The sequence below is a fragment of the Cladophialophora carrionii genome (genome assembly GCF_000365165.1).
Source record: "Cladophialophora carrionii CBS 160.54 unplaced genomic scaffold supercont1.5, whole genome shotgun sequence".
NCBI classification, from domain to species: Eukaryota; Fungi; Ascomycota; class Eurotiomycetes; order Chaetothyriales; family Herpotrichiellaceae; genus Cladophialophora; species Cladophialophora carrionii.
The window spans coordinates 1,309,018-1,332,441 of NW_008481830.1; the positions used below are offsets into that span (position 1 = coordinate 1,309,018).

Genomic DNA, 23,424 nt, shown 5'->3' on the forward strand with positions numbered 1-23,424 from the left:
TTGCTTTTGGCTTTGGTGTCCGCACTGACACAGGCATCTCTTCTGCGGCAGCAAGGATCCATGTAGATCATGCAGCGCACTCCACCGGCAAATCATGTACGAGGCTTTGTTACGCGGCGCCAGAAGGACGTGGCACGCAAGGATGAGGGATGAGTCCCTGCGGCTCTGCTTTGTGTTGGACCCTCATTCAACCTTCACATTACTCGTCCCTCGGAACGAGGTCATTCTGGAAGAGAGCCCACCAAGCCGTTGAAGTACAAACCCGCCCATGCCACATTGCCCAATTTTGCTACTGTAAGAAAGTTGGGCGCACCTTTAGCGGCTACTGCACCTTTCACGGCCTCTCTCGGTACCTGTCAGACTGGGAGTCTGTGAGAGGTGACCGGTGTGTGGGTGTTGCTGCGTGGGCAGGTTGGTTCTGACTTCCTCTTGCGGCAGCTGCGAACAATGCTTGTCGCAGCCCCCTGACCACGAGGTATATACGGGATATGTAATCCAGTAATCCGGAAATAAATGCTGCACACACGTGTTCGGAATAACTCCAGTGATAAGCTACGATCGGCTCAGAGCTGGGTGCCGATGTCCTCCAATCAACAAAGAGGGGAAATGGTTGGTACGTACCCAGTACTGGCTGGTGCTTGTTGCTTCTGATCGTCTGCACTCAAGCCTCAGCCTCAAGTGAGATTCGGACCCATTACTCTGCAAGGCGCGGGCACTGCTTCCAACTACCAATGGCGCAAGCTTCCCTGATCGAGTTACGTATCGACCAACTCGGAAACCATCACGTTGATCATGCGGGTAAGACCACATAGACTTAAGGTCTCTTCGTCGCCGGTGCTCGATGGTACGGGCAGACATGCCAGTGCTTCCGTCTTTCGGCAGCCGAATCCTCTGTCCTTATCCGGGCAAAGCAGGCCAGCATATACAAGCCTTCCAAGTCAGTAACAGTTCAGTACCCGGCACCACCGTCATAGCCTATCTGACGCCCGACTCCAATGCGACAGTATCACCATGTGGGAACAATGCCACGACCTTTTACAGTAACCACCCGCGGAGCAGCATGAGCACAGGGGCCGACCGACAGGACGACTGCTGACACGCCCCGAAAAGGCCATGCTAAGAATAAATGAAGCACAGCAGCGCTTAACTTAGTCGAGTCTAATATTGGGACCGACTGACTATACTGCGGTCCCAAGAACACAAATAAATCGTCACCATGTCGCTATCACCTCAGGATGACAGTGGCAGGCTCGCAGACAATCACTTAGCTTTCAGCCTTTTCTCAACATTGGCAAGGTCTCCAAGATGAACTCCTTCATGCCCCAGCAGCATTCGGGTCACTACCATAACCTCAACGACCCTATTGTACCCATTTTTGCACCGGCCGTCGGCCGTCATCACAACGGGTACGTCTCCCCCATTGCTGGGACCGCGGCCAGCCATTGAGCTAGGGAACCCGGCGAGCCAGTTGTCCTCGCGGTGTTGACCTACATCACGCACAATACGAAAAGAGGGAACGCCCTTGGACCTGGAAGATGGAAAATGCTGACAGAACCTTGCCCAGACACCCCCATCACCTAGGTGCCCACTCAGGTGGCCTGGCGCCGATGCACGACATGCCTCTAGAGGCAGCCATGGACGCACCGACACACAACCAAGACCCGGAGGCGGCCGCATACGATTATGAGCTTACTATGCGCATGACTGAGCAGATGAGTATGCATGAGACACGAGACATGTACGGCGAGCCGCATCAACAAAGCGACGCGGCCTGTGACGATCCAACTCAACAGCACCACGGGGACCATGCGGACCCAGCCCAAGAGCATCAAACCTGGGACTATGATGCGCCACCGGAGCACGAGCGGGAGGCTGATCCGAACTACGAGCATAATCAGGGTTATCACGACAAGTATGATCCTGTACAGGACCACGCTCATGGACAAGACTATAACCACGCGTACACGCACGAGCATGGGAACGAGCATGATCACGGCCTCGCCAACGATGACGACTATGAATATCAGTATGAAGAAAGTTATGCTGAGAAGTACAACGTGAATCACGACCCAGAAGATGGGCAAGGTGACGAGCACAACCAGAACCATGAACATCACGATTACCCTGATCATCAGCATGACCATGACCACGGCTACGACCATGACCACGACCAAGAGCCTCACCACGACCACGACTCTCACCACGACCACGACTCTCACCACGACCAAGACTCTCACCACGACCAAGACTCTCACCATGGCCACGAGCATCACCAGGAACACGAGTCTAGCCATGACCGTGAGCATAACCACCACCATCCACACCATTTCCCCCACCACCCACATGGCCATGAGCATGAACATCAGCATGAGCATGAGCATGATGCCGAACACGGCGACGGCGACCATAACAAGCACAAGCACGACGATCCCAACCACGAGCACGAGCACGAGCACGAGCACCACAACGATGACGATTATCATCCTGACCACGAACACAAGAACAAGCACCACGACGATGACCACGATCATCCCGACCACGAACACAAGAACAAGAACCACGACAACAACGACGATCATCCCGACCACGAACATAAGCACAAGCACCATCACGACAACAACGACGATCATCCCGACCACGAACATAAGCACAAGCACCATGACGACGACGACGACGCCGACTCGGACTCCAAATCCAAAGGGTGCGACGGAAAGTGCTGCGGCGGAAAATGCGACGGCTCCTGCTGCGGAGGCCATTGTGTTGGCAACTGTAAGAGCGACAACCCGGATGTGGTACGCACCACCGAAATTAGTCTCGATGTCTCATATTCCTAGAAGAGACCAGTTCTCGGCATATTTATGCCTATAGGTGACGGGCGTGCTTCACATCCCAGGGGTGAAAAGGGAGAACGCGCCGCATGGGACTCGAGACTACCAAGTTCTGGGACCGCATGGCTGGTGTTTTGTACATTTCCGCTCTGTGGTTACCGCTCAAACTTACTGTGTACTGTGTAAGCACTGTGTCGTTTTCACCACGCCTCCCCAGGGGAATGGGGACAATACCAGTTCATTAAATCCACGGGGTGTTTTGGGGTGGGATTGGCTGGGATTGAATGGACGCAATGACGAGTCTCTAGAGTTCTCTGCGGGTCAAGAGGCAAGAGTAGGGTATGGTAGGGTAGAGTAGAATAGAGTAGGGTAGGAGAATGCAGCCAAGAGGAAGGAGACCGGAGAGGTGAACGCTGTGGTTTGGTTGTGCTCGTGGTTGTCATTATACCTACAGCAGTTACAGCTATACTGGAATTAGTCGTACGTAGTTGGACGAAATGAAATCGGTCCCATCGACGGGGAACACCAAATATAAGAGCAGATTGATTGTTCTTGAAGCTACTTTGCCCAGTACTCCCTCGCTAGATCGCGCACTAAAGCGTACTTGTGAAGATCAGGAGTAATTAATCAAATCACACCTCTCGATATACCGTCACGTCCAGCTATCGTCGCATCGCAAAGCATAATACAGTATAGCATATTATAGTACTACAGTATAGCATATTATAGTACTATAGTATGGCATATTACAGTACTACAGTATATGATGGTATAGTAGAGCAGAGCAGAGCAGAGCAGAGCATGGCATAATAGATGATATACTGGTCCTGTCTTCAAACTGCTGCGTCTCCCGCCATCTCGCACTACACGTGCAGACGGCTCGAGTCGACTCTAGCCCCTTCTACTATACCACGCACGTCCGGACCCCTGAAGGCCCTGGCTGGTGGTAGTAGTCCGGCAAGGACACAAGCGTGCCTCCCATCTCCCGCGCCGCGTCGCAATCTACCGTCTACCACAGAGCCTTTCCCCCGGGTTACATGGGAAACTCTACACCTTCTCAGAGTCGACAGCAACCACCGTGTTGTCCTCGGTGATGGCCACGGTCCTTGTCTGCACGGAGAACTTGACCGGGTTGGGCGCCTCGAAGATCTTGTCGAGTTCCTCGAGCTGTTGAGGTGAGATTTGTTAGCGACCATGACAATGACAGAATTATGTGCAAGTGAGCACGACGACAAACACGCGGAGGAGGGAAAAACATTCAAAACATGTGGGGTGTCGTCGGTTATAAAGTAAAGGGCAGGGCAAAACTTACAGTTCGCTTCCGCGTCTCCGGGAAGAAGAGGTACGCCAGACAGCCCTGGATAAAACACCAGACGACAAAGATGATGTAGCATTTCCATTCGATCTTCTTGATGGCGATGGGCCAGGCGAACTGGTTGAGCAGGCCCGCGGCGTTGACGAAGAAGGATTGGAAGGCCATGCCCTTGGCGCGGAGTTCGAAGCTGAACACCTCGACCGGGTACAGTGCCTGCAGGGGCGTCAGGTTGAACGAGTACACGGCGCCGAAGAGGAAGATGAAGGTCAAAACGGCGTTGCCGGCGTTCTCGTTGCTGAAGACGGCGTCGCCGTCGCCGACGTTGCCCGAGACCAGCGAGTTGGCGAGAGTGCCGGCCGCGGCGGTCATGCCGATCCACACGAGAGACGTGCCGAAGAAGCCCGCGAGCATCATCTTGCGACGGCCGATCTTCTCGACAAAGTGTGCACCGAGAACGGCAAAGCAGAATTGTTCGACCGAGTAGCCGAGCTGCACGTTGGCCTTGCCCACGGAGCTGTTGATGCCGGCCGTGTCGAGGACGGCGCCCATGAAGTAGGAGAGCACACTGTTGCCGGCCCCTGGAAGACACAAAGACACGAGGTGTCAGCGGACACTCTCGAGGACAGGAGATTTTGTGGAGATGGAGAGAGCAACTCACACTGCGTGAAGGCAGAGAACCAACAGGCCACGGCAGTTCGGTAGATGCTCGATCTCTTGTTGAACAGAGCACGGTAATCCCACCAGCGTTTGTCCTTGATGAAGGAAAGGCAGTCAGTCATACTGTACTTTGTTTTGCTGTTTCAAATATCCAAAAAAGACTTACAGAGCCGTCCATCTCGATGAACTCCTCGTACTCGTTGAGCTGAAGTCGGACCCAGACGGATTCAGGGTTGCCATAGCCATGCCACTTGGTCAAGACGTTGTGTGCCTTTTCGCGCTTGTTGTGGGCATAGAGCCATCGAGGCGACTCGGGCAGGAAGAAGCAGAACAGGGCGATCAGGCCGGGAAAGACAACCTGCAACCAGACAGGGATGAGCCACGAGTTGTTGCCCTTGATGTTGAGACCGCCGCGGACAGCTCCAGAAGACAGAATGGAGCCGGCCAACCAGGTGGTGTTGCAGAGACCGGTGATGACACCGCGATACTTGGGATGGGCGGTTTCGACGATCCAGATGGGGCCGGCTGCAGCGGCAATGGTGACGCCAAAGCCCAGCACGAACCGACCACCCATCATCAGCCCTTCGGAGGCGTTGTGCGAAGTCATGCCCTGGATGATCGTGCCGATGATGATGAGAATGCTGCCGATGAACATGCCGAAGCGTCGTCCCCACTGATCAATGCCAGGTCCGACGAAGGGGAGAGCGGATACACCGCCGATCTGGTACATGGAGCTGATCAGACCAGCCCAGATACCCTTGTTTTCTCCGTTGAAGTGCTTGAGGAAGTACTCCTTGTTGTTGAGCAGACCGCCAAACATCATGGTGTCGTATCCGTTCATGGTCTGACAGAAGAAGCCGATGAGCAGGCATGCGAACAGCTGCAATGTGCGTGGGTGCGTGAGCGGCACGGCTTCTTGGAGCAGAGCCTCGTTGTAGGCTTCGCTGCCCTTGAGTTCTTTGACCTCGACGACCTGCTCCGGGAAGAACATGTCAGTCCACTATCTCGACGGAACTGAAGCCGATGGGACGGTGCCGCTCGGACTTACATCCTTGGTCTTGTCGATCGAGCCAACATGCTCAACAATCTGTGCATCAGCTACCTTCTCGGCCATCTTGTGATCTGGGTCGTCGTCGGCACACTAAAGATCGTGAGGTGTTGACTGTCTGGGTTGACGATTTAATGGTGGTGGAAAAGAGGGAGCTGGAGGCCTATTTAATCTATTCCATGAAATCCTTCCAGATGGCAGGCGGAGCTCCATACTGAGTAGACCACCGTTCCTAGCCTGGCCTGGGGTATACAAATGTGATCAGACCATAGCTCGTGTCTAGTCTTGGGTAGAGAAAGCCCTCCCGACGTGGAGCCGATAATGGAGGGAGATCTGAGACGGGCCAATGATTGCCACACAGCTGGTAACCGGCCTCGAACGCTCGGGCCCAGAATTCCTAGCCGACTTGAATCCGGGGCATGAGACTATTTCCTTGACCTGCACCTGCGGAGTGTCCATACGGGGTTTCCAAAGGATGTCGTGGTGGATGGAGCCTCTCGCCGTAGGGCAACCCATTCGTTCTCCCACCCTCCTCTTTGGCTCGGGGAGGGAGTGTGGGCTGGGTCACGAGCGCCGTGGCTTCGGTTAGCTTCTCCTCCTTGATCGAATGCTGACTGACATCTGGAAGGTAAAGGGTGCTCCCAATATCAGGGAAAGAAGCTTGGTCAACCGCTCCAGGCCGAAGACTAACCTTGGGAGCCTCACATTGGCCAGCTTCGAAAGCCTTGCAGCCGTGCGGCGGCCCAGTGTTTGGGTTTTTCTCCAGAGTCATGATACTGTTGCCACCGAAGTTCAAGCGACAGTTGGCTGTCATTTGCGTGCTTCGCATTAAGTTACAACCCGGCGCTCCTTACTTCGCGTTGGCGACTTGGCCGCGGTGGTGATTCGCCCTTTCGGCCATGGAGGTGAGACGAAAGCAGGGCCGCCGATATGCGCTTGTTCCTTCGAGTGCTAGTCGATTCCGGGGCCAAGAGACCGCGGGTCGAGCTCTGATATCCTCCTGACTAACTGCGAAGACCTTGATTGGCGGGCCATGGAAATGGATGCAGATGAAGCGAATGAAGGTCGTCCTCGTCTTTCCTCCGAACATTAAGCGGCCGACAAACTTCGCAGCCACGCGACTGAAGGAGACCAACCTCCCGCAGTCATTCATCTCCTCCGAAACATCGGCTCAACCCAGCACTGCTGTTTTTAGTCTAAACCGTCACGATTATGCTGTGTCGCATGAGCTTAGCTTCACAGAATATCACATATTCCATGTGGTGTACCCAGTAAAGCTCCGACCGGCGCAAGGGGCATTTGCCCACGGCCCGTAACCAGCACCGAGGCAAGGTTGATCTTCGGCTCCATCAAGTCAGCATTACGGATCCCCGTCAGCCAGGAAACGAGTGTTCCAAGGCACGGAAGATTCCTTGGACGCTCCACCAAACCCATCGAACGATTGCAGCATCCCCAGATCGATCGTAGACGACAGCTTCAGTGTCCTGGGAACTCCTCCCCAGTTTACAACGTGGCTGGTGGCTAATCCTCGGTGTTGCCCTCGTTGCTGTCTCAAAAGTATGGCGCAAGCAGATTGGCGACTCTGACCTCAGCCTTGTGTGGTCATCTTGGCTATCGGCATACTCTCCACGATGGCACACCAGCCTCGAGAGGTTGATTCTGACCCTCGCCTAGTGTCGTGGCGTTGTCCACGAATCCTCCCTTTGCAGTTCGGGGCAGTCTTCGGCGCTTGCCTGTCCCCCAGAAGTGGTTCAAACCCCGGCGTCGGAATGAATGCCCTCAGAGGGTGGATAACTGCGACGGCCACATCAAAGGAGCCATGTTGATACCATCTTGTGAGACGCGTCGAATCATGCCTCAATAACTGGATGTGGGGTCTCAAAGTGGCTGCCGCAGCCGCTCGATCGAAATCACTGAAGCATGGGTACTATGCTTGATGCACAATGCAGAGAAGACATCGTGCTGCAATTTCAGTTGTTCCCCTGAGCTCTACTGGTGGAAGTGTGTTTCTGGACCTCTGATTTACCAGGCTAACTCCACAACCGACACCACCTGTTTGGCAATCAGAGAAAGAGGTAGCCACGAGACCTGGCCGAAGTATCGGTGGCCCCAGGTCTCGACACCACTGAGAGAGTCCGGAATCTCAGTCTGTGCTGATCTTTACTTGTTGGGCAAGTACGGCGTGCATCTGCATCGCTTGCGGTCTTGTCAAAAGTCTTCCTGCCGACGAACTGGCGAGTCTCGATTGTTCTGGAGTGGCGATCGCCTCAGAGCTTGCTTTGTGCTGACCGGCAGCAGATGAATACCACCAACACGCCACTAGCAGGGGGCGTCAAGCGAGGACGGAGATTCTGGCCCACGAGAGTGGCCCCGAGGATGCATGAAACTGTCTCCTGATCGGCAGCATGTGCTTGGTTGAGCAGTGGGTTTTGGTCCTAGCTGGGCAATCTGCTCAGGCTGGCGTCCTTGCTCTTGGCGATCTGGATCGTGTCGCTCTCCAGCACACCACCACTCGAGCGGCTGATGTTGGGTCGTGACTCTACACTCGAAGGGTCGCATCATGATCATCCCTCAGCCCTCATCTGCGACGCAGACAAACGCCGTGTCTAGATCAGGGTCTGTATCGAAGAGGTGGTGTGCTCAACACTGGACTTGATGCGGCTCCATCCTCTTTCTGGGCCGGGCTTGCAGGGTCTCTCGGAAAACTTCGATATCCGGTCACCTCCCGCAGGTCGATTGCCACTGGCGCCTTGGAGAAGGTTGCCGCTGTATCTCAACGGGACAGTTGTGCATCCTGGGAGATCCACTCATGATTTGGATCGACAGGGTGCCTGGGCCCAAAGGTGTCACATGAGACGCAGTGTTTCAGCTGACTTATGCTGCCGTTTTCGTTCCAGAAGCTCTTCGATCGTCTGCGCTGATATTGTATGTTAGTATTCCTTTGTGCAAGCCGTTCTCGCCACCCCCAGTGGCTAGAAGATCCTCGGTCTATTTGGCCAGACTCGCAGATGGCTCCACGATGTCCCCGAAGACGAAATGTGAGCGAGAGGAGAAGCTGGGAAGGGCTGCTATCTGCGCCTGGATACTTGCCTCCGAACGGAAGGGAACATGGAAAGGAGCAATGGCCTCATCGGAAACGAGTCTCGGCCAGGTGAAATGTTGTTGCAGAGTGGTAGGCGCTACTGCTTCAACCGAGCTGGTAAAAATTTGTGCCTTGGGATACCTGAAGACCGATCAAAAATCTCAACCCGCGATATCGATCGCTGACGAATTTTTGCAGGGCACACAATGATACGATGCCCTTTGACAGCAACATTCGGAGATGGGGCCCTTGTGGATAAGTAGCCATGCTGAGCCGAGTCGAGGTGTCGCACTGGCCTGCAGATGTCGTCGGATTGCGTCAGATGTGATTGAAGATTGTCTGCCGCCCTTCTCCAATGCGCTACGTGATCATGTCGCAGCCCTGGACGAATGTTCCAAAACAAGCTGCATCGAACGACAGAAGCTGGCTCCTGCAGAACGATGTTTTTTGGCTCATGCCTCTCCCAGACCGCACATCGCACGTCCCCGTGCACCAAGGCAGTGCCGAGATCGTTCTCGGTGCCGCCCAAAGCATTGAAGTGGGCAGCTGCCCGAACGAGCAACGCATCCATCAGATGCTCGAAATTGTGGTTTGCTGTTTTCACGTCGTCCTGCTGCCCCCGAAGAAGAGGCGCTCAGGCGGATATGCAAAGCACAAGAAGTGGTGGAACGGCTTTGAGGTCGTGGAGAATGAAAGATCCCGAAACCCGACGACAGCGTTATAGCGGGAGACAATGAGGGAGTTCGGCATCCAGAGGGACTCCCCCCCTTCTGTCTCATACTTATTCTTGAGTCAGCTACGGCTCGATACTGACACAATTTTCCCTTGGACACATGTTTCCGACAACGGGTCTTTTCCTCTGAGCATCTGATGTGGTCGTATTACATGCGGAGTATTAACCTTCCCGAGACGTTATATGCGAGGGGGGCTCCCGGAACTAGTTGCTGGTGGCACAGTGGTGAGAAAGGGCCGATGGTGGTACTAATGCCTCTCTGTTCTACCGCCCTAGCGAGCGTGCTCGAGAGTGCTGCTTGAAACTACTATGCGGAGCGGCAAGAAATCCTAGAGTTGGGTATAAGATAAAGGAAGATTGGGCGGGTAGGGACTCGAGAACAAGTCTATTATGCCATGGTGCCTTCGTAACCCGACTTGGTCGACAACACGTGTTAAGTCAGAGTCGGGTACGGTTGACGAGGACGCGATCGTATCCTCGATAGACAGTGCGACAGAAATGACTTGGTTCACGACGCGAATACGGCGTATGGCGTCGTAGATGTCCATTTCGGGGGCGCAGCTCCACCGCCAAATTCCTACCCACGTCATTGGGCCAATGACGTCGTCGTTCACTCTTCGTTCACTTTGCGTTGACCTTGACTTCAGACCCGTGTTTGGTTTATGGCCTGAGAGCAGATATTCATGAATGCATGCTTCGAGCACTTACGGGCCTCATTCTCTGCAGAAGAAGATTCACATCCCTCACAATCTCTTCCAAGATGAGTTGGATGGACTCCTGGTCAAGGCCGGGCAAACATGCCGCCGTGCCCCCTCCGTTCTATCTGACGCAGGGCGACGATGTGCCCTACTGCCGAACTTGTGGTAGAGTGATAAGTGAGTTGACAAGCCTGACAGGAAGAACGGGTGGTTGACAATATCCGAGGCTCTCGCAAACAGCAGCAACAGAAGCCAGCAAACACCATCAAATACTGCTCGGAGCGATGTCGGAATCGCAAGCCTGGGCCTCTGGACAAGAGGATAGAGAGGACCATAGTGGCGCTTCTCAATGCTGAGCCGGGGTACGGTGTCGACAAAACCACAGCCAAACCCAAGGTGACAAAAGGCGATCGTCGCATCATCGTCACGTGCGAGGAGATTGAGGAAGTTGTATTTGGCGGTAAACACGATCCCAGCAAAACATTTGGACGAAAGAAGAATCGAGCAAGTCGAGCCTTGGGTGAGGATGGTGAATGGAAGAGCGTTGACATGGAGGACGACCACGATACCGGCTCCGACGATCAGGGCACGTCGCCAGTAAAGGACTCGCATCAGCGAGTGCGTCCACTAGTACGGCCGTCGCAGTTGGCATCTGACGTCAATGGCAGTATTGGAGGGGAGAAGGGTTGGGCTGAACGGCAATCCGAGACTCCTGAAGAGCTTGAGAAGCGGCTGGAGGGACAGCAGCGTGCTGAACAGCGTGAGATGGTCCGGAGGGCGGCTAGAAGAGGCGTCGTTTTCGGGTTTGCAGTAGACTCTTCCAGCCAGGATCGTCAACCCACAGTAGAAGGCCGAGCTGATGGTGACAAGCAGCGCTCACAATCGGAGACGCGGCGAAAGTGCGAAGCCCTCATGAACGGCTCAGTAGTCGAGCCCAGTTTCGCCAAGGGCAATTGGGCCATCCGGTGGAGGGAATAGCCTGGACCTGGATACTCGAGACAGGGAGGATGTACAGTAAGAATGAAACACGGAGGTTCCTTGTAAGACTACAGGGGACTGACACGAATGAAGCTCCGCGATCCATGGTCAGCAGCTGCGACTTAGGCCATTCCGACTATCAGTCGATCAGGCCCTCCATTTGCCAAGGGAGTAATAGCACTCTTGCTGCTAGGAGCCACCGACACAGCCGTACGTGCATCTACATATTGACGTGAGCCATTCCCGTCTTCGGATACCGATCGCCCTTGATCGGATTCTTCTTCAAGATGTCCGCAATCTCCTTCATCTCCTCCTCCGACAGTTCCACGTGCTTCGTGTTCTCGATCACCCGCTCCGGCTTGGTGGCGCCGGGAATGGGTATAATAACCCCCAGCGTGAGCTGTTGCCCATCCTCCGTAGTGATGGTTCGTCCACTGAGGGCTCGGACCCAGGCGATGGCGATCTGAGCTTTTGTCACACTTTTCCTCTTGGCCAGCTTTTCGACCTCATCCACGATTTGGTTGTTATATTCGAGGACATCGTCCTGGAACCGTGGCAACATCTTGCGGAAGTCCCCCTCTGGGATATCGGCGTTGCGTCTGATGCTCTCACCGGCCAGCGCTCCGCGGCTGAGAGGACTATACGCGACGATGGGGATGTCCAGTTTCGCGCACGTCGCAGCGACGCCGTTGCCCAGGATGTCGGTCGTCCAGAGAGACACCTCGACTTCCACGGCCGCGATTGGATGGATCTTGTGAGCCCGCTCGATGGTCGAGGCCTTGACTTCCGACAGGCCAATGGCGCCGATCTTGCCCTCCTTCTTGAGCTCGGCGAGCGTGCCGATCGTCTCTTCCAGCGGTACGTCGTGGTCGAGGCGGGCGCATTCGAAGATGTCGATGGTCTTGGTCCCGTCCAGGATCTTCAAGCAGTCCTCGACACTGCGTCGGACGTTCTTGGCCGAGCCGTCGGGTTTCATCTGCCCTGGGAGAGTGCCACCTTTGATGCTGAGCACCACTTTGTCCGCATCGCCTGGGTGGAGCTTGAAATATTCGTGGAGCAGATGGCACGAGTGTCGCTCCGGCGGGCCGTACAGTTCGCCGCCGTTCCAAAAGTTGGCCCCCTGCGCCAATGCCGTCTCCATGGCTTTGAAGCTGTCCTCGGCTGGTTGTGGGTTGGGCCTCCAGGTCAAGCCCATGAGCCCATAGCCGACGGGGCCGATGGGCTTTCCGACGAGCTTGATATTGGCAGACATGCCGGGAGTAGTTTGCTCGAGATGATAGGAAGCGACTGTACTGATGAGCGTGCTTTTCGTCCTGCGCAGTCGAGCGCAGTCGAGCGCCTTGAGTCGATGACGATCCCAAGACGAGCCTTCACAGCGTCACAGCTCTGAGGTGGCGGAAAGTAGCGAGCAGCTCCAGAAACCCGGATGCTAGGCCAATTACCCAAGTCAGTTATTGTTGCAACACGGTGCTGTCTCGTATTAGCAGCTGGTATCCCGTCCGCGCGACTAGGTCAGAGTTCCGGGATTTAATTATACCTATCTTCCTGTCCTGCACGGAAACCAGGGCGAGAATTCCACCGAACAGATACGATACGCGTGTCAGTAGATCTTTCTCAAGACGAAAATTGCCGCCAGGACCTCGTACGACTGCAATGGCGAGATATGGTGATGTAAAGCAGTCGCAAGGTGGAGATTCAGTTTGATTCGGCAATTGACTAGGTATGAGCTTGTTTCTCTCGGGCTGGGTGTACGAGAACGTACTCGTAGTAGGCGCGCATGCAGACAGAGTACGGATCAGGACTACAGAGTACCTACCTCGGCCTGCTCGGTACTTGTATGTACGAATGAGTTGCTATCAGTGATGACCGAATCGCAATGCAAGTCAATCCGATACGAGTTACGAATAGAGCGAGCGCTGGCGGCTAACCGTTGATTGATCCATCCGTCCATTCATCCATCCATCCTTCCATCGAACGAGAATGCAGAGTTTGTGCTGTATCGTAGAAAGGAACAGACGAGACTGATGGGTGGGTTGGGTCGTTCGACGAGATTTCCGAATTCCAGGGTGTCCGGGGTACGATTACTTAGAATGTTGAAACTGGCCATGCCTTAATTATGCTTGATGCTTATGCTTGATGCTTATGCTTGATGCTTATGCTTGATGGTAGGGTCTCTTCCAAGGTACCTAGAATTGTCGACACTTGCTCGATCAGACAGGGGAAAACTTCTCGGGCCCCGAAGTCGTTACGTTCATCGCAGTGTACAGTACGAGTACCGTCTGGTTCTTGAGCCCCTTTGGTACGCGTGTGCCTGCATGGGACTCGGCGGAGGAGAAGGCCACAAGATGCGCGTATTAGCCCGCCAGTGAATGATCGAGGCCTCGAGGAGCTGCACGAAGCCAGACATCCTTTCATTGGAACAAATGGCCAGCGTCGAGAGGGATATTGGATCATATCTTGCCTTCTTGATGTCTTAGTTGGGTAACCAAGAAGGTCCAGCTACAAAGTAACTACAGCTGTGTCAATGAGCATTTAGAATGGATAGCACCATGCATGCATCCTGGCCCACGATGTATTGCTGGGAAACTGTGCGAGACACCGTCAAATGATAGATGTTGGACATGGACAAGGGGATATCATCATAATGTGCCTTGAGACGGTCTGTATGTATTCAAAAACTTTAAGTCCCCTTCTGCTGGCAGCGACTCTGTTGTACCATGCCACTTTCATCTCATGTACAGGTGAAATCGTCAAGTTCGCCTATATTCGATCCGGGAGCCAAATGTGGGAGATGGACTCGTCGTCCAAAAAGCAAGAAGAACGCACTGTTGGAAACACTTTTGCTCTCGATAGTCACTCCCCTTCTCAACCCAAAAACCGAGCCCACGACCGTGCCTGCTCAGAATACCGCGCTCTTGTTACAGGGTTTCATCGTCTAGCGACGCCTTTGTGCATTTTGATCGTGTCATCGTCCACGTAAGGAAAAAACAGTGCGCCTGCCACAGTCGCGCCCTCGACGTTCAGCTGGTATATGCGCCGTGCGGCCACAATGGCGTTTGCCAAGAGCAAAAGCGCCATGCTCGATGCGAAGAACTCCAGACTTCCTTGCTTCATGCTTATACCACTGTCTCGCCGACCGCCGGTTTGCAATACTGAAATAAGAAAAGACGTCAATGTGACGAAGAAGGGTATCACTGATGATCTGGTGTTTTCACAGCAAATGGATGCCAAGGCCCGGAATTCCGGGCAAAAGTCGTTGAATCACTCAAATTGGTCGTTTTGCGCATCGGCGACGGTGTCGCTCAGGTTGATGAGAAGTTGGGCCAGACATCGTTTGGTGGCGGCATCATCCCTGAGGACGTTGGAAAAAGTGGCATCTCGAAGTGGTTCCGGGAGGCACTGGCGCAGCGCTTGACGAGCTCGGTTATTATCGCTAAGTCTGGAGACCATGTCAGTAGACAGTCCCGAGGCGGGTCTGTCCGGAAGAACAACATACCTCAAGAAGCATCGAACTACGTGTTTCAGCAGCCGGACAGTCTGCGTCTCGACAAGACCAATGACCATGTTGCTCAAGACGGTGCCCACGGCATAGAATCGCTCGTACGTGGCACAGATGTATCCCAAGCCCGTGTCGTCAAGCAGTATCTTCTGAACGATGAAGATGGCGACCGTCTTGGACAACTCACTGCCTGTTTCCATGATTCGTAGGCACAACGGGATGATCTCGGTTGTCAAAAGGAAGGTGATAGTGGGCGAGGAGTTGCCGGCGTTAGCCTGTGCGCCAGGTGTCCCTGATGGGTTGATCGAAACATTGGAGGAGGGCTCGTTCTTGACCAAAGCACCAATGACACCGAGCGACGTGAGGCGGAGATACTCGAAAGGTCTCGACTTCGACGTGGTGTTGAGGAACGGGTACAGGAACAGTGGAATGTGCGCTGACTCGTGTGTTAGCATGTGCCTTGCACCCGCAGTTTAATAGTCGCCTACCGTTGAGAAAGAGGCCTCTGGTCTCATTGTGGCTAGCAACACACTGGAGCAGGGCCAAGGCATTGCAGACACGATTGCTAGCCGCAGCCGTGAGCTGACTGGGGTTCAGCAGAGGATAGACCGAGATGATCTCCTGGAGCAGACTCGTCATGACACCAAAGCTGTGCCAGAGAACCAAGGCGAGCTCGGGCACTTGTTCTCGCTTCTTGCTCAGCTCCATCAGAGCCCCCTCCCTCCTGTTTGGGTCCAGAAGCTCAGCCACCCATTGTAGCACTTTTCGGTTCTCTTCCGAGAGCTGTTGATCCATGCCCGGCGATGCCTGCTCGTTCATGGCCGTGAGGGAGGCCCCGAGGGAGCTCTGCGCGTTATCTGCCACAACCTGCCGGCTGGTGGACTGCGCATGTGAGTTGTGGTTCGGGTTCACGGCGAGTCGCGAGTAATGTTGCGCGGCAGCCAGTTGGGCTTGCGCCTGGTGCTGGCCATGGCTCAAGGGTGCGTGGCTTTGCTGAGGGCCATTGTGCTGCCAAGCGGATTGCTCGTGCTGGTTGTATTGTTGCTGGTGGGAATAAAGATGCTGCGTCTGTAGCATGATGGTCGAGGTCGGTTCGGGTCAGGCGAGACTCATTCTCAGCTGAGGCGAGGGTGAGGCAGTAAGGATGTCCAGGAGGTACGGAGTAGCGTGCGTGCCGACCGGGATGGAGGTTGCTCGAATGATGGAGCAGGACGTGGGTGACTATGTGTGAATTATAGAGGCTGGAGCTCGAACGTGAGAGGACCTGTTTGTAGATGCGAACTCGAAGAGAAAGACCACCAAAGGGATTTGATACGGAGCAAGGAAGCGGGGAGTTCGAGTTTGGACGGGCACACGGGATGGAATCGGCTCCTTTGCGGCCTGCGGTAGAGGCTTTCTCTCGCTCCTCACGGTGATATGTGCGTGGGCCCCTAGCGTGCAAGCGTGATGGCTGCGTGACGCCCAGTTGGCTGCTTAGATAAGGCGTGCCCGTGATTTACTGGTTGGGGGCAGAATAATGGGCAGCCCATGCACCAAACAGACGGCGTAGATCGGTCAGATTCACAGAAAGGATTTTCGACATGCGCTCACTCGAGACGCTCTGGACAATGCATGTACAGCTCCCTCGTACGCATCCGACAAGGTGCATCCGAGTATAGTCACCCAACACCTAACACTTAACCTATCACACATCACATGTACTTCGCACTCCGTACATTGATTCCCAGTCTCCACGTCTCCCCCACCATACGCACAGAGGATTATCCAGAACAAGCCATACATCCACATATCACCGACCTCGATCTCGACCTCATGGGTGCTCATCCGCCTTCCTGCCCTCCAGCACCAAGTCAACCCTCTTGATCGGATGTAACAACATGCCTGGAAGACACATTCTGCCCTCACCAGCCACCTCAAACTGTTCGCCGCCGTCGTTGTTGAACTTGTACCCTAGCCAGCGATGCCACAGCACCTCCGGAAAGCCGGCATTGTAATACCATGTGGTACCTCGGAAATTGTGTTCTCTCTCGCCAAAAACGCTGGTTCGCGCAGCGCCCGTGGCCCCGTTCCGGCCAGCATTGAAGACGGACTGTAGGTAGTTGGTGGGCCACTTTCGATCGATGTACTCGGGATGCGGCACGTAGACGGCCTTGAGCCCGTGGTGCAGCGCGCAGCTTGCCGGCCACATTTCACTAAACATGGAGTGTTTCTTCAGTGCGGTCTCCTTGTGCATGGTGACGAGGAGTTTGCGGGAGAGGCGGGAGGCGGTTATGATTGCTGTGCGACGGGCTGGTCGGCCACGGGTGATGTTGTAGCCTGTCGTGTCGTCCGCGAGGAGCCAAGTTGTTCCATCAGGATCGAAGAGGGGGTTGAACACAATAAGGTCGGCATCTTCGCCCACACCCCAGGTGTATTTGTCCTTGTCGAAGGACGTAGGTGGTACCGGGTCGGTGTCCATCGACACATCGTCGTCGAGGGGACGTTCAGGACCCCAGATCGGCTTGTCTCCTTGTTGCTTCATCGCTCCGGCTGGGGTGCTGAAGCCAGGATTGTTTGGATCTTTGTTCGCACGGTTGAGGCTGCTCCAGAGATTTGCCACGCTATTTGTGCCGTGCTCCGTCTGGATGCGGACCATTTGGGAGAAATCTTCCCATTCGCCATGCTCGGAGGGCACGTAGAACCGACTGTTCCTCTCCCAAAGAAGCTTGCGCGGTTGTTGTTTGGCCCATTTCGTGATACTGTCGAAGAAATGGTACCAGTGGTGCGTGGTGCGGATGTCCATTTCCCAATTCCAGAAGAAATCGTACTCGGGGTGTTGATACGCGAAGTATTGCATTGGCATGAAAGTGCTACGATATACGCCGTGGACAGGCAGACCGCGCATATTCGTCTCTTCAAGACCGCCATACATGAGCTCCATCTGCTTCTCGGTCCAAAGGGTACCCATGCCCTGGAACTCTTCCGGCAACGAATCTCGCAGGATCCGTTCATAAGTCTCGTCGTCAGAGAAGATGGGCACGTCGTTGGATTTGACTTGGACAAGAAAATGGACCACATACTCCCCGCCACTCAACATAGTCAATTCCGAGATCAGGGAGCGCAGGTAAATCTTATCCTCAGGGGTGTAAGGATAATCCCACCATGTTCGAATTACAACCGCCGTGCGCGGCAGCTTTTCTGCACCTGTCTTCGGTTTTGAGGGGCTCCCGGATGCCTTTGGTGGCATTGCTTCAAAATCGGGCGAGTCGTCTCTCTTGCTGTATGCACTACCAACCGCCATTGCCTGGAATGCCTCAATACGGGGGTGTTCAGGCAACGTTTTGAACCGGTGGTTGTTCGCCTTCACACATCGTTGTTGTGCTTCTGACCAGCGGATCCCCCTCCAATCCACTTCGGGTGTTTCCTGCCACACCAGGTCAGCGCCCTCTCGTTCGCCCTCTTGTTGCGCTCCACTGCCGCCCCTGTTGATGCTGTATCCGAGTCCGTAGGGACCGAGGCGCCCAAACCTGTCGTAGCAAATGTCATCCCTTAAACCCAGTATCTTTGCGGAGCCCATGACCATGTCTGGAAAACCCCGCGGAATACCCTCATACATGCGCACCCTCGGAATGGACACGGTGTTTGCAACATCCAGAAAGCAATCCACTTTGTCGCCATATTGGGCAATGTACTCGGGAGAGGTGTAATTGGGATACGGATCGAAAGTCGTGCTTTGTTGCAGCGCTCTCTTTCTGCGCTCCTTGTCGAGCGGCGGGTCTTCTGGTGACCTTTTGGACGGCGGTTTTTCCAGTGCTTCGTCGGTGATATTCAACGTCTGCCACTCGGCCTCATCCTCTTTCCTTGGATATTCGGGCACGTTATCGGCGACCGGCACTAATGACCGAAGCCCACCGTAATATCTCTGCAGGAACGGAAACTCCTCCCACGGCGGGGGCTTCGGCTTTATTTCTTTCTGTTCAATAGCTATCTCCACCTCTTTTTGCGCGTTATGGCTCATCCGTACCAGTGACAAAATGAAGATGATCAGAGTGGCGGCAACACCCAAACACACATAGCGCATGATGGACCGAGGCATCCTGCCCAGATAGGGGGGAGAAGAGGATCTTTTCGAGCTGTATGCTTCATTGAAGGGCATATGCTTGAGGGAGTACGAGGCGGCGCGAGAGGAGGCAGTGGAAGGAGACGCTTCCTCGTCGGTGATGGTGGTGTCAGGACTGTCGTCTTCACTGTGCCGTTGATGTCGGTGCAGGAAGCCTTCTTTCTCGAGATCCGACTCTCCTCGAGTACGTATTCGTGCCATCGATGTTGCGTTGTCTATTCCTAATGACGAACTCCTCGGCCACACCATAGTTGTCGCAGACTTCAAGGCGGCCGCAGCCCCAGTGCATTGTTGTGCCCACCAACACCGGCGGTGCAGTCTCTTCCCTGGTAAGCACGGGACCCCTGTGACACTGCACAAGATTTTTTGATTCTGCGGTGGAAGGATGTGCTGGTCGTGGAGTAGGCTCTGCACGAGCACTGCTGGTGCGGCGCGCGGTCGAAGGTCTAGGGCCAGGCGCACACTGACTTCTGGCTGGGGAACGATTGCAAAATATACAGGTGATAGATCAACAAACGTATATACACAGGACAGAGAGAGGGTCTTGAGTGCTACGGCTGGTCTCCTTATCGCCTCCCCAATTCTGAGCGCGAAGTCAACATCGGCTCAGTTCAGGCGAAAGCCCCACAAAAAGCCATTCAAATCAGGGAAAGTGCCCGCCAAATACGAAGCGCCTCCGCGTGTCGCTCCTTGATCCTTGCGATCAATACGGCACAGCGCTCAGGGTCTCCACCAAGGAAGAACACGTGAATCCGGTGATCACGAGACTGAGAAGCACTCCGATCTACTGGATATGCGTTTGCAATCCTCCTGTATCATACCTGCAACCCTGTAGCCGCCTGTGTTCTAGCATTCGAGTTGAATTCTTGGTTCTATGCCCTGGCGACGCCGAGCTCCTTCAAGATGCTGTCATTGTGCTCCCCGACCATGGGGATTCTTTCCATCCTTGCTTCAACTTCTGCGTCCATGCCAGGAGGCAAGAAAGATTTGACGGGTCCAACCTCAGTGTCCACTTCTCGAAACCGACCTCGAGCTGCGAGCTGCTCATGTTCCCAGACACCCTGCATGTCGTTCACCTTCGCGTTTGCGATCCCCGCCTTCTCAAGTCTTTTCACCACTTCTTCCGCACCACCTCCCCACGAAGCAAAGATTCCGCTGATGATGGCTTCAAGTTCAGCTCGGTTGTCGCTGCGTGATGCAGTGTTTTGGAACTTTGGGTTCGTCGTGAGGCCCTCCCGCTGCAGTACTTCTGTCGCCAGGATCTTCCATTCCCGTTCATTCTGTACTCCCAGCATCACCTTTGCACTCTCTTTGCCGTCAGGTCCCATCCCCGTCGAGAACGGCCCATAAGGGTAAATGCTCGCATGCGATGCTCCGGCTCTTTTGGGGCCGGGCTGCCCCTCAAAAGCATAATATAAAGGGAAACCCATCCACTCGACCAGTGACTCCAGCATTGAGACGTCAATCACGCATCCGCGTCCCGTCTTTTGTCTCTGCATGATTGCCGCCATGATACTGCTGTAGGCATAGATGCCCGCTGCAATGTCCGCAATGGAACACCCCACCTTCGCCATCTCGCCTTCGGTGCCCGTGATACTCAGCAGACCTGCCTCCGCCTGAATGAGGAGGTCATACGCCTTTTTGTGCGCATAAGGCCCATTGCTTCCATATCCACTGATCGACGCGTAGATCAAACGATCCCCTCGATTATCCCCAGGATATGCCTCGTTCATCATCCTCTTCATATCCTCATAACCCAGGCCCATCTTCTCTGCATCCCCGGGCCTCAGATTCTGCACGAAGACGTCGGCCTTCTCGCACACCAGCTTGCGCAGTATCTCCATATCCTTCGGGTCTTTGATATCCAGAGCCAAGGATTCCTTGTTGCGGTTGATCCAAACGAAGTGACTGCAGAGTTTCCCCCTAACCCGATTGTCGTGGTGCCGCACGAAGTCGCCGGTACCTGGTCGTTCGATCTTTATCACTCGTGCTCCGAGATCTGAAAGGTGCCGAGTTGCCAGAGGCATGGAGATGACCTGTTCTAGAGCTACTATGGTTATGTCGCTCAGTGGCCGGGCTGATGGAGGATTGAACTGGAATGCCGCTGAGTCGGAACTGCGAGAAGTGCTATACCCCCGGCGGTGGAGAGGGTTTGCTATGTCGAGATGGGGTGAAGAGCTCGACATCGAACCACATATTGACGGTGCCCAGAAATCATTCCTCCTCTCCTGCAATCTCGTCGTCGGGTTTGTAGAATAGCACCGACACACCGATTCGAGTTGTCTCCAACTCTTGAGGTCGACGCCCCGTTTTTGCAATAGCTTGAGTGTCCGAGATATAATTCTGCTCTCCATGTTTACGGCGGGTGTTCATAACACAAACCCCTCCACGCTCGAACCAAGTAATCAGGACCGTTTCTCTACGGAGCAGAACAGCCGAGAATGGCCAAAGAAAGGAGATCCAAATCGTGCCTTTGTACTGCGTATTCCGTCCCCCTACTGTCCCTTCCCCGCACAAGGCTACTGTGCCGACGGCGCCTCGGCGGTTTCCCGGTGCTTTTGGGCTTGTGCGGGGAAATACATAGGTACTGGAGTGCCACTGTGGTTTGCATATGAAAGCCGCGCTCGCCGCAAAGGAGGAGCCGCCGGAGTACGGATTACCTTCCTCGACTTTGGAACTTCACTCACTCACTCACTTCACTTGGTAAGGTGCTGTGGAATGATCTCTCACCACTCGGCGACAAAGCGGGTTGGGAACATGGTTGTTTGTAGTGGAGTGAAGGGTTGGTGGGCATGACACGCCAAGTGAATGTCAAGCCAGGCAGGTAGGCACCCCGTAAGCTTTTCACCGCTACCCATTGCCAGTTGGTTTCAGAACAGGCCACACCATTACTATGCGATGTACCGGTAACAGCAGTCCTGTGCTTTCGGAGGTTGCCTTTTCCAAGCATGCCGTCCATTGGCGATCACTCCGTGGAGCACCGTCTACAACCTCTTTCCTATGGTCAAGGACATTGGATATGCAGATGGAGACAGGGCTGCGAAACAGAGTTCAAAGCGGAAGTTGAACAGGAGAATGACGACGATGTCATGGACTGGTGCGCATGAGAACTATTTACTGAAACGACGATTGCGACCTCGAAGCACACCCAGGATTGGATATCCCTCATGAGAAATTCAAATCCCACCGTCCTCCGATTACAGTCTTTCCTTCAGCAGCAACTGAAAAGCGATGGATCAGCAAGCTCGGCGGTAGCGGATTCCTATGCTCGTGTGCAATGTGCTCGGCGAAATCACGCGCCGTGGTAAAAGCCGTATAGCCGCGCACAAGCTCCTCTCCTGTCGCAAAGCAGAAAACACAGCCGTATTTGATGTGAGCGTGGCTTTCTCGCCTAGTCGTGGATGACCCATTCGATGATATCGAGACCTTCTCGCTCTGTGGAAGGAATAAGTGGCACTTGGCCAGAAACGAGCTGCGGTACTGGATGAGCAGATCGGCATGCTCGCGCACCTCGTCCGTCGTGTGTATGTTGGACGTCGTGCTGTTTGTTACATGATAGCGCACTTTATACGCGCAGTCTGGACATTGCCAGTTCAGGTACGCACCGCCGAAAGCCTTTAACTTGCGCCGGTTTTCCTCGTTGAGTTCTTTCTTCTCTACAAACGAGATTCGCCCTCTGTCCCGGCGGTTACTTATACCCAGCGCGCCGGGGCAGAAGTTGCCCAGCTCGGCCGGTTGCATGTCTTCTGGCATTCGACGGCTAGGGTTGCTCGGATTGAGAACCGGGAGTTGTCTGATTTGGTCTTGGCGGTAGAGGAGCGTCTCCCAGATCATGGCAAAGGGGCGACGATCCAGTAGGTCGCGGTCGTAGTGCTCGACGAAGATTGTCTGGATCCCGCGCACTGAATGCTGCATTTGCTCGACGAGTTCGCCCAGGTACTGCGCTGCCACTGCGTCAGAGCCGTCTATTATATAGGGCAGTTGCTGGAAGTCGATCGTGGAGAGCGATCGCAATCGTAATTGTAGAATTTGTAGGCGCGGATCGTAGGCTTTGATTGAGTCGGGCACGACATGTGGGATAATGTACCAATCGATCAGGGTTCTGAGCTTGCGCCGGATTTGGTTGAGCGTTGCTTGCAGGTCCTTTAGAGCCTGTTTGACCGTGATCGGACCGGGCGGAGGTTGCATAGGATCATCCATCACGATGGCGGTCATGGTTGCGCGTGGTGCAAACTCTGGCGTCGCCGTACAGGATTTCGCGATTTTACTTCTGGATAGAGCTTGGGATCTGGAGGATGTGGTTACTTGACAGGAGCGTCACGGCGCAAACGAACCCAAAGGCGCCAGTCGGTTGAGGTTGCCTGCGTGCGCCACTGCTGCTTCGAGAAGTCTCGGGGAAGGAAGACTCGACCGTAGCGAGCCTATCACTGTGCGATGAAGAAGCTGTCGAAGGAAGACATCAGGCTGAGGTAGAGAGCCTACCTTTT

At 54.5% G+C, this 23,424-nt stretch overlaps 8 protein-coding genes across 8 annotated transcripts; 2 read left to right on the forward strand and 6 right to left on the reverse strand.

Moving 5' to 3' along the window:
* Positions 1–1,634: 1,634 nt before the first annotated feature.
* G647_06298 (uncharacterized protein) lies at positions 1,635–2,834 on the forward strand (the record flags this gene model as incomplete). The annotated part of the gene is made up of 1 exon (XM_008730620.1): positions 1,635–2,834. The coding sequence occupies one exon, from the start codon at positions 1,635–1,637 to the stop codon at positions 2,832–2,834; it is 1,200 nt and encodes a 399-aa protein (XP_008728842.1).
* A 1,041-nt stretch (positions 2,835–3,875) lies between these two features.
* On the reverse strand, positions 3,876–5,914 carry G647_06299 (uncharacterized protein; the record flags this gene model as incomplete). The annotated part of the gene is made up of 5 exons (XM_008730621.1): positions 3,876–3,995; positions 4,141–4,721; positions 4,802–4,895; positions 4,967–5,773; positions 5,849–5,914. 5 exons carry the CDS (start codon positions 5,912–5,914, stop codon positions 3,876–3,878), a joined length of 1,668 nt encoding a protein of 555 aa, XP_008728843.1.
* Positions 5,915–10,423: 4,509 nt separating this feature from the next.
* On the forward strand, positions 10,424–11,339 carry G647_06300 (uncharacterized protein; the record flags this gene model as incomplete). Its single annotated transcript, XM_008730622.1, has 2 exons — positions 10,424–10,538; positions 10,588–11,339. The coding sequence occupies 2 exons, from the start codon at positions 10,424–10,426 to the stop codon at positions 11,337–11,339; spliced, it is 867 nt and encodes a 288-aa protein (XP_008728844.1).
* A 220-nt stretch (positions 11,340–11,559) lies between these two features.
* G647_06301 (uncharacterized protein) lies at positions 11,560–12,591 on the reverse strand (the record flags this gene model as incomplete). The annotated part of the gene is made up of 1 exon (XM_008730623.1): positions 11,560–12,591. The coding sequence occupies one exon, from the start codon at positions 12,589–12,591 to the stop codon at positions 11,560–11,562; it is 1,032 nt and encodes a 343-aa protein (XP_008728845.1).
* A 2,009-nt stretch (positions 12,592–14,600) lies between these two features.
* G647_06302 (cell differentiation protein rcd1) lies at positions 14,601–15,915 on the reverse strand (the record flags this gene model as incomplete). Its single annotated transcript, XM_008730624.1, has 3 exons — positions 14,601–14,778; positions 14,836–15,274; positions 15,327–15,915. The coding sequence occupies 3 exons, from the start codon at positions 15,913–15,915 to the stop codon at positions 14,601–14,603; spliced, it is 1,206 nt and encodes a 401-aa protein (XP_008728846.1).
* Positions 15,916–16,648: 733 nt separating this feature from the next.
* Positions 16,649–19,138, reverse strand: G647_06303 (uncharacterized protein; the record flags this gene model as incomplete). Its single annotated transcript, XM_008730625.1, has 1 exon — positions 16,649–19,138. The coding sequence occupies one exon, from the start codon at positions 19,136–19,138 to the stop codon at positions 16,649–16,651; it is 2,490 nt and encodes an 829-aa protein (XP_008728847.1).
* Positions 19,139–19,809: 671 nt separating this feature from the next.
* Positions 19,810–20,964, reverse strand: G647_06304 (uncharacterized protein; the record flags this gene model as incomplete). Its single annotated transcript, XM_008730626.1, has 1 exon — positions 19,810–20,964. The coding sequence occupies one exon, from the start codon at positions 20,962–20,964 to the stop codon at positions 19,810–19,812; it is 1,155 nt and encodes a 384-aa protein (XP_008728848.1).
* Positions 20,965–22,102: 1,138 nt separating this feature from the next.
* G647_06305 (uncharacterized protein) lies at positions 22,103–23,152 on the reverse strand (the record flags this gene model as incomplete). The annotated part of the gene is made up of 1 exon (XM_008730627.1): positions 22,103–23,152. The coding sequence occupies one exon, from the start codon at positions 23,150–23,152 to the stop codon at positions 22,103–22,105; it is 1,050 nt and encodes a 349-aa protein (XP_008728849.1).
* Positions 23,153–23,424: the final 272 nt, after the last annotated feature.